The sequence below is a fragment of the Amblyraja radiata genome, chromosome 7 (assembly GCF_010909765.2).
Source record: "Amblyraja radiata isolate CabotCenter1 chromosome 7, sAmbRad1.1.pri, whole genome shotgun sequence".
Lineage (NCBI taxonomy): Eukaryota > Metazoa > Chordata > Chondrichthyes > Rajiformes > Rajidae > Amblyraja > Amblyraja radiata.
This window is the reverse complement of record NC_045962.1, coordinates 28587534-28603729: the sequence shown is the minus strand read 5'-3', so window position 1 is coordinate 28603729 and position 16196 is coordinate 28587534. Positions and strand designations below refer to the sequence as shown.

The following is a 16196-nucleotide window of genomic DNA, read 5'->3' as shown; positions in this document are numbered from 1 at the left end:
TGTAGGGCGAAAATGAGAAGATAGTGTAACTTGGGTGGGGAGGGATAGAGAGAGAGAGGGCTACCTGAAGTGAGAGAAATCAAAACTCATACCAGCTGCCCAAGCGAAATATGAGATGCTGTTCCTCCAATTTGCGTTTAGCCTCACTCTTGACAATGGAGGAGAACGAGGACAGAAAGGTCTGTGTAGGAATGGGAAGGAATGGAATAGCAACCGGGAGATCAGGTTGTTCACGTGGGCTGAGCGAAAGTGTTCCGCAAAACGATCGCCCAGTCTGCGTTTGGTCTGGCCGATGTATAAGAGTCCACATCTTGAACAAGTGTGACAGACCAACAAAATCAGAAATAAAGGCTGCCATCAAGCAACAGAAAACTGGCAAAGCTGCTGGCACTGACAATATTCCACATGAAGCCCTGAAAGTAGATATAGACTCATCAACAGACATGCTCTATGGCTTTTTTGGGAGAATTTGGGAAGAGGAAAAGAGACCCACAGAATGGGCAGAGGGATATATCATGAAACTGCCTAAAAAAGGTGACCTAAGAAAATGTGACAACTACTAAGGGTTCACCCAGTAAAATTCTCAACCGTCTTCAGGAAGCTGTAGACACGAGGCTACAAGACCAGCAAGCAGGATTCAGGAAGGATCGCTCATGCACAGACCACATAGCAACATTACGCATTATCATTGAGCAGTCTATTGAATAGAACACGTCCCTGTACATTAACTCCATCGACTTTGAGAAAGCGTTTGACAGCTTAGATAGGACAACACTATGGTGCCTAATCCACTATGGAATTCCCACCAAGATCATAAACTTAATCAAGAACTCGTATGATGAAACCTCATGCAAAGTTATGCATGCAAGCCAGCACTCTGAGCTTTAGTGTCAGGACGGGCATCAAGCAGGGATGTCTATTGTCACCATTCGTCCTGGCAATTGACTGGATCATGATGGAAACATGATGGCAAAGTCACTACATCAAATCTGGATTAATCAATAGAGACTTCTAACAAATGATATGCAATGAAATCTTTATAAAATACAGGATACCTCTGAGATTTTAATAAATGTAAATTCATTTGTCACATGTTTAGTACTGTAAAACATAAATATTTGTAACATATTTTATCACATCACCTGAGAAAACTTTGAAGCTGCTAATGAAAACTGCAATGTGGATGTTATGTGTTTGTAAAAAAAGTCTTCAGTGGCTTAACACATCAATGAAGCAAAACTCCATTTGTTTGTTAAAACGTTTCTAGACCAAGCAGTACTAACTTTATAGGAGACACATGGAATTGTAGACAATTATTGATTGGGACATGCCTAGGTGATTAACCCACCTTATCCTACTAGCTCCACTTGTGAGTCCAGTGATTACAGTACCCACTGAGCCATAACACAAGAATTACTATTTTAAACTTCATCATCCATATCATTTCATAAGCTTCAGCATAAACAAAGAAGTTGCATATTAAAATATAGTTCTTGCGCAAAACTCCATTCTCCCAGGTGCACCGACCGACCAACTGAAATGTTCTTTCTTTCCTACTTTATGTTCACATTGAAATAGAAAATACCAACTGAAATGCAAACACCATTATCTGTTCTAAATTGTCTTGATTTTTTGATGCAATAAAATTTATGTTTTTGTCTTTATCCCCTGAGAACTGTGTTTATATCAAAAAGTTAACAAAAACATAATCATCTGTATTAACATTTTTATACAAATTGAATTTATGTGGTTCTCAAATATCAAAATCCATTTTTCACTATACGGAATGCATAAAAGTAGTTTTCAGTCTTCTTCCTGTTCTCAGTGATTTGCTGAAATACAATTTCCTTGGAGCTACATCAGGAGTCTGCTTTAAAGAGAAAATGTTATTAATAAAGTGTAAAATTATCTGATTGACTGAACACTTACGTGGAATTGCAATCAAAATGAAACAACAGACCGACACAACCATCAGAGAATAAAGGCGAGAAATGCACCTGTGGTCATTAGCCGTTAACATGTGATTAGGCTGCTGATTACATTCAGATTGGGTTTCCTTAACTTCCTTAACTGCATCTATCCCAAGAGGTATGAGATTTTTGGATAATGAAAGTTTGTCTCAGAGGGTTTTTGTGGTAATATATGCAGGAAATATAATCAAGCTTGACCCAGTGATACAAATACTCAAAGCAGAAATTGATAGATTTTTGGATAATAAAAAAGATTAAGGGGATTAATACTGGAAAATGGTTGAATAAATTGGTTATATTTAAAGTAACTTCAGTGAATAGATTTATTTGTTATCTTGTTGGTACACACCCATTTGTTTTAAATTACAATTAAAAAGTACTTGTGCTGTAACTCATATAATAGTCATTGAAAACAGAATATAAATTAAAATATATGAAATTATGACGTAGCGACAAAGAAGTGCAGATGCTGGTTTACAAGAAAAGTATGCTAATTGCTGGGATAGATAACTCAGTGGGTCAGGCAGCTTCTCTGGAGAACATGGACACGTGACGTTTCAGGTCAGATCCCAAATTATAATCCCACTTGTCCGAGCTGGATTTAAATCATGGAGAAATGAATTGAATCCTTTATTTGTCATTCAGACCTTTCGGTCTGAACGAAATGTCGTTGCCTGCAGCCATACATGTAATAATAACAAAACACAATAAACACAAATTAACATCCACCACAGTGAGTTCACCAAACACCTCCTCACTGTGATGGAGGCAAAAGTCTGAGAGTTACTGTCTCTTCCCTCCTCTTCTCCCTCTGCGCCGAGAGGCGATACCCCACCGGGCGATGGTATCAGTCCCGTGGTTCAAGCTCCGCGGCCCGGGGGTGGTCGAAGCTGCCCGCAGCTGTTGCAACGGGTGCTCCGGAAAACAGGCACCAGCCTGTGACCTGCGAGCTCCCGACATTGTCCTCCACTGGCCCGTGGCCGAGCCCCGGATCCAGGTCGCCGCCGCCTCAGCTGCCGGAGCACCATCTCCGCCCCGCACCGGGCCACCCACAAGGCAGCGTCTCAGCCCCGCACCGGGCTGCTCACATGGGAGCGCCTTCCAGCCGGGACCCAGGCCGCTCACACGAGAGTGTCTCAGCCCCGCGCCATCCACCCTCACCGGAGTGCCGAGTCGTGCTGCTACCCGGACGTCGCCACAGCTCGAAGACGGCCAGCCTCGCGTTGGTGAGTGGTGGCTGGCTCTACCTCCGGACCCTCGAGGTCGGTCGCAGGTTGGAGGCCGCCAGCTCCGCCATTAGGCCTCAGCGCAGACGGGGGAAGAGAAGGGGGATACGACAAAAAAGTCGCATTCCCCCGAAGGGAGAGACAGAAAGCTCTGTTTCACCCTCTCCCCACACACATAACACCACCTAATAACCAAAAAAATTACTAAACTAGACAAAAAAAACAACACAAAAAGTAAAAACAGACAGACTGCAGGCGAGCCGCAGCTGTATCACAGCGCCGCCACTTCCGGAGAAAAAGTCCCAACCCGCTATGCCACAGATTCTCCTGCTCAATTCATTTAGTCTTTTGCGGAAACAAATTTCAAGAGTTTATTTTTCATCAAGAGGCAGAAATCAAATTTTCAATAATATCTTAGCATGCATTTAATTTACATATCAGGTATTGGCTGCCTCTTAATTATTTTTCCAGTCTATAGTGCTGGATACAGTTCATATTTGTTACAGGAAATTCTTGGCACAATATGTCTTGGATATAAATACTGGAAACTCTTTTCCCCAAGAACATAATTTTCCCTTTTCCAGGATGTGCTTTTTTTCAGCTAAGCTTTAACATTCTCCATGATTTGCATTCTTGTAATTGTAACATTCCCTTTGTAATAGAGCACCATTTATCTCTTCCCATGAATACCTTTTTTGACCCATTTCAATTTTATTTTCCTATATCTCAAACATAGAACTATCTACCTGCACAGTGTTCTATACAAAAACTAACAAATCACTAAGCACAGATGTGGAATCAATAGTGTATTAATCTACATTTCATTTTTTAAATACTTTGTGCAAATACAGCTTCTTACTCACTTACACAAGTAAAAATGAACATAATGTATGGCAAATCATACGACTTCTTGCCAACATACTATATAGCTTAACATTCATAATTGAATCGTATGTTTACTTCCTATTTGGTTGTTGAAATTCATTTTTGCTATAGCTTTGTCATTGTATCTTAATGTTCGAAGCAATAATTTTAAACTGAATATATATCATTTTAAAGAATAAAGGCCGTACCATTACCAGAAACTACACAGGTTTTTCTGCATTTGGCTTCAGTGTCAAAACGATTAGCATTTCCACCGCAGCCTCCGTACCAAAACTGTGCGCAAGCATTGGCCTGCTTGTCATAATACCACTTAATTATATAATCACGACAAGTCCCTTGGTCTAAATGGAGTTGACAGAGAGGATCTAGGAAAAATATAATTAACATAGATGCGTCATAAGCTGTGAAGCAGTTCAACCATAAGAATTCATCAAATGAAATAAATGACGTACATTTGAAAACAATTATTTAGCTGTGAAAGTATCCAGAAATCTATCAATATCTATTTTGAATGAACAATCAGCTTTCACTGCTTTTCAGGGTTGAGAATTTCAAACTCACTCAACTTTCTGAGTGAAGAAATTTCTCGTTTGTCATAAAAGGCTGACTTTTGGTTTGGCCCTGGACTCAACCATTGGAATCATCGTTTATGCGTCTAGCCTATCAAACTTCATCCTAGTTTACTCAACCTCCCCTCATATGGTAAACCCACCTTCCCTGGAAAGAGATGAGAGAACCATTGCTGACTCCATGGTGGATACATCTTTTTCTCAACGCTACACAATACTCTAGGTGGGATCTCAACATGTTCCAGCACAATTGCAGTGTATATCCTACTCCTAAATCCAAATCCTCTGGTATTAAAGGCTAACATATGCTAATCCACTCACTCAACTTTACACTCTCTCTCTTGAAGCCTTTTACATCTTTCTCCATACTCGCATTCCATTTGGAAATACATATTTAGTTCCTTCAGCTAAACTGTTTATAAAGATTGTGAATAGCTACACCACATAAACCAATCTCTGTAGTATCCTGTTTGGTACAGCTATCAACCCAAAGTGGATAAGTTGCTCCCATTCTTTGTTTTCTAAAGATACACAATTTTAACATTATGTCAGTATAGTGCCCACAATTCTACGTGGTCCAACGTTAACCAAACCCCTGTGTGGACTTGTGTGTAGGAAAAAACTGCAGATGCTGGTTTAAACCGAAGGTGGACACAAAATGCTAGAGTAACTCAGCGGGACAGGCAGCACCTCTGGAGAGAAGGAATGAGTGAATCAGTCTGAAGAGGGATCTCGACCCGAAACGTCACCCATTCCTTCTCTCCAGAGATGCTGCCTGTCCCGCTGAGTTACTCCAGCATTTTACGTCTACCTTGTGTGGACTTCATGGAAAGCAATCCAAAAATCCAAATACATCTCATCCATTGGCTCTCCATTATCAATTATACTTATAACATCGTCACAAAAACTCCATCAGATTAGTTAAACATGATATTCCTTTCATGAATCCCTATTGACTCTGGTGTTCTGTTATTACATCCTTTATGAAAGATTCCAGCACAGTTTCCAAAAAAAAGGCAGAAAGTGCTGGAGTAACTCATCATGCCTGACCCGCTGAGTTACTCCAGCATTTTGTGTCTACCAGTTAGTGTTGCATCGTTGAAATTTTATATTATTAAGTTATTTTCAGTAATATTATTCTTGGAATCCATGCTGAAATTCAAACCTGTTTTAGAATGAAAAGGTTCAATGTGTCATTGTCTTTTTCTTTCTCCAGTTATCAATCAATTATGCTGCCTGGAAAATTATTACCTTACCTGCAACTGGAATTTTTTTGGTGGGGAGGTTGACACTGCAAATTCTTTTGCAACCTTAGCAGATTGTGCTCGTATACTTGGAAAACTTTTGTTGACTGATAGAACGTTACTGCCCTTTGAACTAAATGAAGGAGTTACAAGTTTCAGATTCTTTTCTGCATTATAATCATCATCAGGTACTTCTGGGGGTTGATTCACCTGCATAATGTAAGACATCAGCATTTGATAATGTATTTTGCATTTGAATAAATAATTAATTATAATCAAAATTAACAATGCTAATAATTCTATTTATTAAAGGTTTTACTTATTTTTATCAGCTGAATTACTCAAGTATTTATTTATCACTCAGAACTAATCATGTAAAAGTCAGAAGTCCATTGATGAATAATGTTTGCTAATTGCAAATAAAAATATCATTAACAATTGTCAAGATCATTTACCTGCTCATTGATCTTGGGAGGTTTTGCAACAGAGACAGATCCAAATTGAATAGGGTTCACTGGTGCATTTACTTTATTCTCTCTGGATACAATTGTTTGTCTAGGTTTTGTTGTGCTTGCTCCAATTTGGTTCCTAGTGTGTGTCAAACTTGACACTATTGAATATAACATGTTTCTGTTTGTTATTGCACCATTTCTAATTTGGTTGTAAATTAATGCACCATTTTCATCTTCACAGAACTGTCTGACCAATTTCAACTCCAGAGCTAAAAAAACACAAGGAAGAAAAGAATCATAGTAATCTAAATTGTATTCAAATCGTATTTTTATGAAACCCCCCCCGGTCCTTTTGAAGTTCCTTGGACAGAGCATAACCCATCGGCACTATCACAATGGCAGCCATGTTACTCGTTAATGGGTGTGGAGAAAGTACAAATATCATGTTTCATTCTTCCCCTTTTAATTTACACAAAGTGAAATAAATTAGAATTTGTTTGTTATCTCACCTTCCCCAACTAATGTAGACACAACAGACAGTAGATACTGGAATCTTGAGCAAGACACAAAATGCTGGAGGAACTCAGCAGATCAGGCAGCATCTGGGGGGGGGGGGGGGGGGGGGTGGGGGGATGGACCTCTAGTCTGAAGACCCAGAACATCAACTGTCTATTCCCTCCCAGATGCTGCCTGACCCACTGAGTTCCTGGGGCCAAGGAAAGAGCGTTCATGTCGCGGCCCTGTTTCAACCAATCTTTCCACCACCACGCACAAGACAGACACCATTGTGCAGATGCCGAGAAGTGTGTTCAGCTCTGGCTGAACAACTTCTAATCTTGTGTGTGGACTCGATAAGAAGAAGAAGACTGAGTTCCTTCAGCACTTTGTGTTTTGGTCACTGTCTAAGTCTTGTTAACTCATTTGGCAACTTTCTAACACTACTATGTTTAGTAACATTCGAAATTGTGGCATAATTAAAACAGGAAAGAATTTCATTCATCCCATTGTGTCTCTTTTGGCTACCTATCAGATTAATTCATTATGTTATTTCCCATGGGCTTTTTCCATTGCTTGGCAATGTCTCTCCTGTAAATATATATACAATTTCCTCTTGAATGCATGCATCCACCACATCTGCATTTCAGATTCTAACTACACTACGTGTAAACAAAATATTCATCGTGTCACTTAAAATCCCCTCTCCTTTCATTTTCCATCTCAAGTCCTTGGTCCATCTGCTAATGGAAAATCCATTCTGTCCACGTCACTCATCATTTGATATACTTGCATGAAAATCTCTTCAGTTTTGCCTTCTGCAGGAAACAATCAAGCTTTTTTAATCTGTCCTTGTAAATGTTGGCCCATGACCCAGAAACCATGCTGATATATCTTATCTAATGTCCTCATATGGAAACCAGAAATTAACATAATATTCCAATTGAAGCAGGACCTGTGTCTTACAAAGGTTCAGCTTTTATCTTCAGTGTCTCTATTGATAAAACCCAGAATTGAGAATGTCGTATGAATTACTTTCTCAACCTGCCCTGCCACTTTCAATAAAACACAAAGTGCTGGAGGACCTCAGGGGGGTCAAGAGAGGAGAGAATAGCAGGTAATGTTTAGGGTCGGGACCCTTCTTCATAACTGATTAGGGTCCTAACCTAAAATATTGGCAGTCCATTCTCTCTGCTGATGCTCCTTGACTCGCTGAATTCCTCCAGCACTTCTGTTTTGCTCAAGACTCCAGCATCTGCAGTTCCTTGCGACCACTTTCATTGATTTGTGCTTTCTCCTGCATCCATTAAAACACCAACGTTTATTCTACATTCCCTCTCCCCATTAATCTAACAAAGTGTATAACTTCACTTTTCTCCTAACCAAAATGGATATGCCACTTGTATACCCTTCCCATCCGACTGTATATATTGTACAGAAATTTTAACTATCAGATGTTCACAATAGTGCAAAGTTTTGATTATCTCCAAATTTATAAATTGTATATTCTTCAACCACTTATAGACAATAAACAATAGGTGCAGGAGTAGGCCATTCGGCCCTTCGATTATAGCCCTTCCACATAGATTAAAGAAAACAATGTGTGTGATTCACAAGGAATCTTCCAGGGTTTGCAAATGCATACTTGACCTGGCATATTGTTCCAATGTCACAGATACTAAAACTGCTCTACAGTTTGGCCATCGGTATGCAGCAATGAATGTTACTTTTTTAGCTATGCAGTAATTGTTGTATTTACTTGGTTTTATATTAAATGTGCAATTTTTGATTTCTTGTGCCTTCATAGTTGCGGAAAAACCGTAAGTGGTGATGCAACAGACAGGACACTAACCTGGAAGAGTATTGAAATCATCAATGAGGTACATGTGCTCAGTGTCAGGATCCGAGGCAATTAGGTTTAGTTCACGCAAGAATTCAGCCTGGGTTGGGTCAGTGGTATTTACTATGCCAATTGCAAACATCTCAATGTTTGCAGCATGAGCCTCGCGAACAGCAACATCCAATTTGACAGTGTCTCTTCTGTCTGCCTGCCCATCTGTTAAGACTATAGCAACTTTCTTCACGCCAGGTCGAGCCCCATAGAATGCTTCCTGAGTTGCTTTGCGGATAGCTGTTCCTGTGTAAGTGCCTTCTCCAATGTACAGCATTTTCCTAATTGCCTGCTTGACATCTTGCTGTGTCAAATATCGACTTAGACCAAACTCTAGTCGTACCTCCAAGCTGTAGAGAACAAGACCAATTCGAGTGGCATTCCTGCCAACTGTTACTTTGTCGACCAACGCAGTGACAAAATCTTTTATAATTTCAAAGTTATCTGGCCCCACACTTTCTGAACTATCAATCACAAAGACAAGTTCCATTGGTCTTTCTTTACATTTAATTCCACAGCCTGTTTTAAAAAAAGAATAAAAGTGTAAATAAAATCCATTCATATTTAGTCAAACAAAAATAGCACAACAAATTTCAATAGAAAATTAAAAAATGGTAAACTAGAATGAATAACTAGGGCAATACGTCTGGATGTAGCAAAATAATATTCTTAATAGAATATTTACTTTAACAAAAACCATCATTGGTAAAAGTGCAGCAGCAATTTAGACACGAGAGCTGACAATATATTGAGAAGAAGTTCTAAAAAATATTCTTACCCACAGAAAAATTAAAGGAAATTAATTTTACATCCAAATATTCATATCTAGGGAAGTTAAACCTGGCATAAAATATTACATTTCTGTTTATTCTCGATGTAAGGATCATCTTTGTTCAATTGTTTTACCAACAATAATTATATTGGAAAGATAAAATGATTGGTAGACTAGAAATTGACAGGTAACATACCACAGATCTCCTTTATCATTCTGATGATGTCCTCTCTCTGGTAATATTTTGAAAATGAAAAAAAAAAAAAGATATTTGCATACTATTTTCCACTGTCAGAAGTGAAGTTATATATATCAAGAATATAACTAGAAATTCAAGGGATTACTTTTAGACACTGTCTCTGTATTGACATTTGATACTATTTCTGTCGAAGAGCAGATGGATAATTACAACAGATAAAGAGATTGACAGGGCTGTGTTTGAATCATTTAAAAGAAAATTATGTTGAGAAAATGAAATTGAAAAATTACATAGCTGGAAAGCAGATTATTATCTTTTTATAGAAATTGTAGATGGAGTATGCCATTCAGCTCCTCCTGCTCACACTGTCACTTATTTTTTACCCCAGTACCATTTTACCTTATCTCTTTATCCAAAAAAAATCTATTCATCTCTTTCTTGAATATATGCAGTGGTTGAGTCACTACATCTATCCTGGGAAGAGAATTCCATCGAATCTGTAATTCGTAGACAATATGAATTCTTCATATATCTATCATGAATGGTCTCCCCTTGGTTTGAGATGTGACCTCTGGTTCTAAACTTCCCAAGCATTAGAGATCAGTCCAGCATCCAACTGTTAAGCCTTGCAAGAATTTTGCACATGTCAATTTGCTCACTCAAGATATACAATAAACGTCCCAACCCGAAACACCTCCTATTTATGTTCTCCAGAGATGCTGCCTGACCCGCTGAGTTACTCTAGCATTTTTGTCTCTTTCTGTATAGTCCCAGTCTGTTCAGCTTCTCCTCATGTGACAAAAATGCATTCCTGGAATTGATCTGGTGAACCTTTGATGCATTCCCTCTATTGCAAGTATGCCCGTCCCTGGGTATGAAGATTAGACCTGTACATAGTATCCCAGATGTTGACTCACAAGGGTATAATTGAAGCCACACTTTTCTCCTCTTGTACTCAAATCCTCTTGCTATAAAATTCCAACACACTGTTGTCTTCCTCAATGTTTGCTGAATCATCACCATAACTTTCACCACCGATATACCCAGGCCATTCCGAATTGCAACACCTTTCAATCAGTCGCCTATTAAAAATACTTCAGGCTTCTATTTTTTTCTGCCACATGGAACACATGGAACCTGGCACACACTCCAGCAATATAATTCGATGTTCATCCAAAGTGTATTTTCACTGTATGTGGCCAGTGCAATCTTTCATTTAGGAGCATTTCTCACATCAACCACAAAGGAAGTGCCAACACCTTTCCTCAACAAATAAAAAGATGAAAAGGAAAGCCCATCATTATGGTGCATGTTTTTATTAATAGATGATTTTAATTTTTTTTTTAAATTGGAAAGAAAATTGACATTTAAATATTAAGCCTCAACATTAATTTAAAAAGAACTGCTGAGGTCATAAGCAGTTAATATGTTGCTTCCCACCACCACACCCCCAACCAAACTGAAAACAATCAGTAAATAATTTATGCTCGTGAGTTCTTGGTACTGGACACTAGGTTTTAAGTTTGCTGATATCAAATGTTTTTTGATAGATACATAATGAAAGAACAATGCACAAAAATATCAGAGACTTACTGTTAAGCCAGGATCACCCTTTGCTCCCGGTCTTCCCTGATCAATTTTAAGTCAATGTAAAAATGGACAGAATTAACACATCATGTTTCAACAAAATGGTAGTGCCATGAAGCATTTCACCACATTTCCTCCAATTATAATTGTAACATGTTACTGGAAATGATCATAATCATTTATCATGAATATCATAAGTAACAGTGAGTGAAGGTTAATGCATGCATTGCACTCGGAATAAAAACATAATCAAAGGTTGGATTGCCTTATTACTAAGTGAGAGCCACAGCCAACCACAACATGGTCGAGTTTTACAAGGTATAGGTGCCCAGAGAGAATGAGGCCCAGATAAGTTGGTAAGAATTGGGTGTCTATCTGTGATTGAAATCAAAATACTGTCTATGGAAGAGAGATCAGAGGTTTCTTGCTGCTTTTCAGACAAGAAGCCCAACTAGTCACAATGAAACCTTTAAACCAGGGGTCGGCAACCTTGTTCTGCATAGGGGCCAGGACGCATGTCTGTGAGCGGATGGCGGCCCACATCTACCACGTGTTCACATAGATCCCACCCTGGATGGCAGGCAGCAAATCAAGTGTTCACATAGATCCCGCCCCTTCGAGGACGCCACCCAGAGCACTAGCCCCTATTTACGGGCGTTCCCGAACATGGTGTACCTACGGACCATTGCCTTTGCTCTGTCCTGAAGGCGGTGGCTCAAATACTCGTCCCCGACCTATTGACAACCCTGATCTCGACAGTGAAGCCCAGACACAGAAGGTGCGCAGCCGTGCCGACGGCTTTGCGCAGGATGCGGTACAGCCAGAGCTCGCGCGCTCGGTCCCGCTCGGGCGCTTGGCGGCTCCGCAATTGTTGCCGCCAGCGCAGGCCTCCTTACGTCACTGCGCCTGGGAGCCTCGGGCCCGGGAGGTACCGGAGATGAAGGAAGTCTGCGGGCCGGATGACTACGGAAAAATAAATACGCCTGCGGGCCGGATGATTTCGGGTTAAGGGCCGCATTTGGCCCGGGGGCCGTAGGTTGCCGACCCCTGCCTTTAACAATGAAATTATTTTAATGTGCTTCCAACAGACAAGCTAATTTCTGCTTTTGGACCATTTAGTCCAAATATATGAAAAGCTTTGCCTCTGCCAGCACACAAGGTAGATTCCCTTCCCCAGATTTCTCAGGTGAGACAATCTATTTCTTCACCTTTTACTCATCGTAAAACCCTTGCTTCATCTATAGTGTTTTCAATCTTATCAGCGCAAAAAGATACAAACAGGGCTCTACGAGTAACCCATAGGCGAGAGTGACTTTGGGAAGAAAGTGTTGTTCCTATGATCATACTCACTGGCTAGCGAATAAGATTGATGCCGATATCAACAAGTATTCTAGAAGTGAAACTGACCTGGGAAACATGGTTAGAATTCAAAATACTGGTGAACTCAGCTGGTCGGGCGATGTTTCGGGTCACAAGAAGCATCCCGACCCGAAACACCACCTATCCATGTCCTCCAGAGATGCTGCCTGACCCACTGAGTTATACCAGCACTTTCTATTCTACGTAATATTCCAGCATCAGTTGTTCCTTATGGGAAACGTGATGCCGCCTAGCAGAGAGTGAGCTTTAACATTTGTGAACATTGCATAGGAAGCTTTGGTGGCTAAGAAAGATTTTTTTAAATGTCATGTCCATGCTTAGAAGAAACTCAAAGCCGACTACCCTCGAGTTAAATTACAGGAATTGAATACCATGGAGGAAGATTAACATAAGATCAGAGGCAAGGAGTGGAATAAAGAAATCTCTTTAAATGTTATGCAATATGACTTATTTCCTTCCTATCATTTGTCTTATATACCACCAGGGGGTGCTACACAATGGCTGCCTCGCCAACGGTCTGTCTTCGTCTTTTCCTTCTTTGTGTTTTTAGTTTGTTGTAAAATGCATGTTTTAGTTTATCTTTAGTTTTGTATTATGTGGGGGATGGTGGGGGAAACTTTTCTTATCTCTTTCCTTGACTGAGATGTGACATTTTCTGTGTCGTATCTCCGTCTGCACTGCGGCCTAACATCGTGGAGTTGGCAGCCTCTTGTCTGAGACTTGTAGAGCTCCAAAACCGTGGAGCCTGTGGACTTAACATCTCGGAGCGGGCGATCCCTTTGCCAGGGAACGGTCTTTGGTGCTCCAACCTGCGGGAGCTGCGGACTTTAACATCGTGGAGCACGCAGTCTCTGGTGAGAGACCGATTTCGGGAACTCCAAGCCGCAGGATTTCATCCTCCCTGATGCGGGAGCTTAGACCACTCCGACGAGGGAGCTCGATCACCAGCTGCGGACGGTACGACTCCCCCACCGCAGGAGAAAAGGAGGAAAGAAGATAAGACTTTACTGCCTTTCATCACAGTGAGGAACGTGGAGGAGCCGCTGTGGTGGATGTTTATGTCAATTTTTATGTAGTTGTGTGTCTTGTTTGTTATGACTGAATGGCAAACCAAATTCCTCGTATGTTGCAAAGCATACTTGGTTAATAAATTACAATTATGATTATGATTATTGTTTTGACTTTACATTGGGTACTTCGGTTCAATATACATGTTGTGGTCTGCACTGCAATAAATTATTACATGTGATTTAAGAATCTTTTCAACAATCTTGAGGTGGTGACTTACAAGGGCGAACAGAGATGAGATAATCAAATATATTTTATTATTTAAAATCAAATGGTGTGCTATTTTCAGTGAAATATTAATGAAATAATAAAAATAACATTTTCACTTACAGTTGTCCCAGCAGAACCAGCATCACCCAAATCTCCGTTACGTCCCTTCTGACCTCGTTCACCTGTCACGCCGCGGTCACCCTGTAGCATAAAGCAAAATGTGATGCTAATTTTGAAATGGTCTGCTTATATTCTCCATTTTTACACAAAGCATATATGATAAACTTAACTGCATTTACAATTGTATTTGACTCTAATGTTAGATGTAGCTGGAAAGTATAAAATGTTGCTAGAAGTTTCTTTCTCGTGTCAAGTGTCTGATGTAAAACAAACAGCTGCTTTAATACAAGCCAATTCCACTGCCATGCTTGTACAATTATTTAGCAGATAGTTGGCAACTGCTCTGCTCCTAACAATGTGAACCTACAGAATGGTGAATGCATTTTGTATCATTTTGCATTTTGTATTATGCATTCCATTTTTACAATGCTTTGCATCAGGAAGGCTGGAAGTATCATTAAAGATGCCTGCCTGCTCCTATCTCCTCCCCCCCCCCCCCCCCCCCCCCCCCCCCCCCCACCTCTTTGCCGTACCCTTTTCTCTCTTCTATCTTCTGGGACAAGATATAGATTCCCTGAATACCCTGATGTCTAAACTTAAGAAACAATTCTCAGATTCATAGTCATACAGCGTGGAAACAGGCCCATCGGCCCAACTTGCCCATGCCAACCAACATGCCCCTAGTCCCACCTGCCTGCGATTAGCCCATATCCCTCTAAACCTTTCGTAGTCATGTACTGTCTAAATGTTTCTGAAATTTTGTGATAGTACCTGCCTCAACTACCTCCTCTGGCAGCTCGTTCCATATACCTACCACCCTTAGTGTAAAAAAGTTGCCCCTCAGGTTCCTATCAAATCTTTCCCCCCTCACCTTAAGATTCCTGAAGATTTCTTATTCATATCATCAGGTCATATTTACCACATAAAATATTAATGTTTCTCATTTTAAAAGCCAGCAGGATATTAATCTTCAGTTCTGAGCAACTTGCATATCCAGACAACTTAGAATAGAATAGAATAGAATGCCTTTTATTGTCATTCAAACAGCTTGGTTTGAACGAAATTGCATTTCTGCCGTCTTAACATTACAAAAAAAACCAAGACCCGCACTTAACACAATTTACACAAACATCCATCACAGTGAATCTCCAACATCTCCTCAGTGTGATGGAAGGCAAAAGTCTTATCTCTTCCCTTTGTTCTTCTCCCGCGGTCCAGCATTCCAACTGCAACATCAAGGCGAACTGGGGCTCCCGATGTTAAAGCCCCCGGCGGGCGATGGCAAGTCCCGTGGCCGTTTCAGCTGCGCGGGGCGATGTTGGGCCCCACTCCGAGTCATTTAAACCTTGCGATTCCGGCAGAAGAAGTTGCTGTTGCGGGAGCTCCGAAAAGCGGTCTCCAACCAGGGACCTGCGAGCTCCCGATGTTCCTTTCCACCGGGCCTGCGGCCGGAGCCTCCGAAGCTCCGAAGTCGGGTCGCAGCCGCGCGCCACCACAGCTCTTCCCGTTCCGAAGTTGGCCAGCTCCGCGATGGCAGGTCCTCAGGCTCCGCGACTGGAGCCTTCAGGTTGGGATCCGGCCGGAGGCCGCCGCTGACTCCACGATGTTAGGCCCAACGACATTGGAGACCCAACAGGGAAAAAGTCGGGTCCCCGTACAGGGAAGAGAATTAAACGGTTTCCCCCACCCCCCCACATATACACAGCTAAAAAATAAATAAACACTAGAATCAAAAACATACATTTAACGAGACAAAAATAAAAAAGACAGATGGACTGCAGTTGAGCCGCTGCCGTTAGGAGCCGCCACACTCCAGAGATCTTAATGAAACAACTTAAGATCTCAAAGGACCAGAGCACTATCTGGACAGTCTATACAGTACTATAGAAACAAGGTGAGGAATTCACTAGGGTTCACCACTTCTGCTTTCCAGTGCCCTTCCTCAGCTTTGTAGTGTGCTTCTGCAGTTCCTGGCATTAGGTTGCATCAATTTTCTTCATAATAGTGCGAGGTCACCCTTCCATCCTGCCAACAAGCATATTGAACTTGCAGTTGAAGGATTCTGACTTAACTGACCGGGTACCAAGCTAACCATCAAGTACTGGGCAATTGACAGGACACAAAGTGC

The 16196-nt window shown here is 40.9% G+C and overlaps 1 protein-coding gene across 5 annotated transcripts in view; it reads right to left on the bottom strand.

Annotated features, from left to right (window-relative positions):
• Window positions 1-1019: 1019 nt before the first annotated feature.
• The window catches only part of LOC116975191 (collagen alpha-1(XXVIII) chain-like), a 74950-nt gene continuing 59773 nt past the window's right edge, over window positions 1020-16196 (bottom strand). For 2 of the 5 annotated variants that reach the window (XM_033023968.1, XM_033023967.1), the window contains 8 exons: window positions 14069-14149; window positions 11297-11332; window positions 9701-9737; window positions 8694-9251; window positions 6350-6615; window positions 5907-6104; window positions 4270-4446; window positions 1020-1867 (listed from right to left, as the gene is read on the bottom strand). In XM_033023968.1, the coding sequence (XP_032879859.1) occupies window positions 4423-4446; window positions 5907-6104; window positions 6350-6615; window positions 8694-9251; window positions 9701-9737; window positions 11297-11332; window positions 14069-14149 (1200 nt within the window). In that variant the 3' untranslated portion in view covers window positions 1020-1867; window positions 4270-4422. Of the gene's footprint in view, window positions 1871-4269; window positions 4447-5906; window positions 6105-6349; window positions 6616-8693; window positions 9252-9700; window positions 9738-11296; window positions 11333-14068; window positions 14150-16196 lie in introns of all 5 variants that reach the window. The other 3 variants (XM_033023963.1, XM_033023966.1, XM_033023965.1) reach the window with 3 other exon arrangements.